The 2224-nt window shown below is 53.1% G+C and overlaps 1 protein-coding gene across 1 annotated transcript; it reads right to left on the bottom strand.

Annotated features, from left to right (window-relative positions):
• Nucleotides 1–438: 438 nt before the first annotated feature.
• KVP17_004476 (uncharacterized protein) lies at nt 439–762 on the bottom strand (the record flags this gene model as incomplete). The annotated part of the gene is made up of 1 exon (XM_068522692.1): nt 439–762. The coding sequence occupies one exon, from the start codon at nt 760–762 to the stop codon at nt 439–441; it is 324 nt and encodes a 107-aa protein (XP_068374226.1).
• Nucleotides 763–2224: the final 1462 nt, after the last annotated feature.

The raw sequence follows: 2224 nt of genomic DNA, 5'->3' as shown, positions 1-2224 counted from the left end.
AGTCGGATGAAACGACGGGCGGTGTGTACAAAGCACAGGGACATATTCAGCAGAAGTTGATGACTCCATGCTTACAAGAAATTTCTCGTTTTCCGCCACCATGCGTAAGCGTGAGCGTTTGATCTGCCCTATCAGTCTCTGATATAAGGCGCGATCGTGCGTCTTGAAAGGCGTAGTGCTCAACCTCGTCAACAGCCTGGACTCTATCGGCAACGCGAAGAGGCTGGGCACAGGTATGCCGAGTCGTAGACGGCATCGGGCGCAGACTCAGGGGTGGCCAACTCCATGCCACATTGTTGGTCGAATTGGACGTCCAGACCTGTCATCTCGCGTGCGAGTCGTAGAAACGTTTAGCCATCCCTCTTGCTGGCGAACCCCAGCATCAAGTCGTCACCTTGATTTCGGCGAACTAGGTCTGGTAATGGATGCCCGCGCTCATCAGCCTCTGCTGCGATGGCTTGTAACCGACTGATGCCCGGTGACGCCGCCAACGTCTTTAGGTAGCAGTGTGCCCCAGTGCACGTCGTAAATGATGGCGTGGATGGAGCGCTCCATGTTGAGCTTCAACTGTGCGTGGAAGGGGCTTTCCAAGGGCTGGCCGGCGGCTTTGCTTCTCAGCTCGAGTCCTGCTTGTAGAAGCTTCTCTGCTTGATTCGAGTCGAAGTCTGGCATGTCCATGAATAGACGGTCGAGCATCTCTTTAAAGAAGACGCCGGCACCATAACCGTTGAAAGGGACGCCTATGCCGTAGCCTGTCGTCATCCAGTTGAGTCCTTTAATCCTCTGCTGAGGTATCGTCGACCTTCCATCCCCTCCGAGAGGGGATGGAAGGTCGACAACATCATTATCGGATTGTCAAATATTATAAAATATTATCGCAGGGTCCTATGGCAGCGTCCATCATTTGCTGAATTCCCCTGGGGAGTTCTTCATCCCAAAAGGCATAACATTCGACTCGAACTGCCCTACGACAGTGGTAGATTCCAAAACCCCCACGTCAGAAATATTTCTGACGTGTCAGAAATATTTCTGACAGTGGTATCGGTGACCCGCCGCAGCGTCCTAGATGTTTCCCCACAGCGAGGGGAGATGATAGGCGTCGGACTTCATCCTCTTATTGACAGCGCGGAAGTCGACGACGACTCTCCACTGAGTCTCAGACTTCTTCACAACATGTAGAGGAGAGCCCCAGGGGCTCTTACTCTTACGTAGAACCCCTTGTCTCAGTTGAAACTCGAGTCCGGTCCGGGGGCGAGTCCGACCTCTCAACCAAGAGGTCGGACATGCCCCCGGACCGGACTTAGCCGTCTCGTTCCATTCTCTTTCGTTCGAGGGCCTGCGGCCAACGGGGGAGGGACCGTGCGAGGGTCGTAAATCCTGTCACTCCCGATGGCTGCCTTAAGGCGCCAGAGGGTGCTGCCGATCCCCAATGTTCCACCAGCCATAGCCAGCCGGGGGTGCATAGCAGAGGGTGCTATGCACCCCCGGCTGTGCTTCGCGCGGCTGCCTGTGCCTGTATGCAAAAGCTAACAACGAGGGTCTATGCGCAAAGCGACCTCCATTGCCAAACCCGTGAAGGTTTGGCGATAGAGGTCGGCGAGCATAGAGTCTAATAGTGTAAGTAGTTCAAGTCTGTGGTGTAAAACTTTGTTTTCGACAAAAAACACATAACCCCGGCCCACACTCATGTAACCCCGGCCCATGAGTGTGGGCCGGGGTTATGTGTTCACGAAGGGAGGCCTTCCCTTACCGACCAGCTCCCCCCCTCAGACCGAACTGCGGGAGTTAAGTCAGCCCCACACTAACTAGAGAGAAATAGAATCTTGCATTGTATCGCGCGTGAGGCCCAAGTTATCGAAGGGCATAACAGACCTAAATTAACCTCGAACCTCCCTGCTGTTTCACACAGAGTGTCCTTTTAAAACCAGTAGTACGGTTATAGTCTTTTTGAAAAGACCACGAAATCGGTGATCCAATGTTTGGGATGTTGGACTCTAGGCCTACAGCTGACTAGCGTTACCTGAGCTGGCTCGTGGTTTCCACGAACGAAATGATTGATTGTGAAGTGGACACTGTCTGCTTCCTTTGTTGTGCATTCCATTATTGTGTTGGTTGTGCAGTGCTCTTTTCGAGGTTGGCGAAACGACTGCGAAATCGGTGATCGAATGATTTGTTGAAGTCAGCCCCACACCACATGAGCGGAATAGGGAAGAAAAGCCTGAAA

The sequence above is a fragment of a genome, assembly GCF_019968985.1.
Source record: "MAG: Porospora cf. gigantea B chromosome Unknown PgB_NODE_4294_length_2224_cov_1598.74, whole genome shotgun sequence".
Lineage (NCBI taxonomy): Eukaryota > Apicomplexa > Conoidasida > Eugregarinorida > Porosporidae > Porospora > Porospora cf. gigantea B.
The sequence above is the reverse complement of the archived record's forward strand: the minus strand, read 5'-3'. Positions and strand labels throughout refer to the sequence as shown.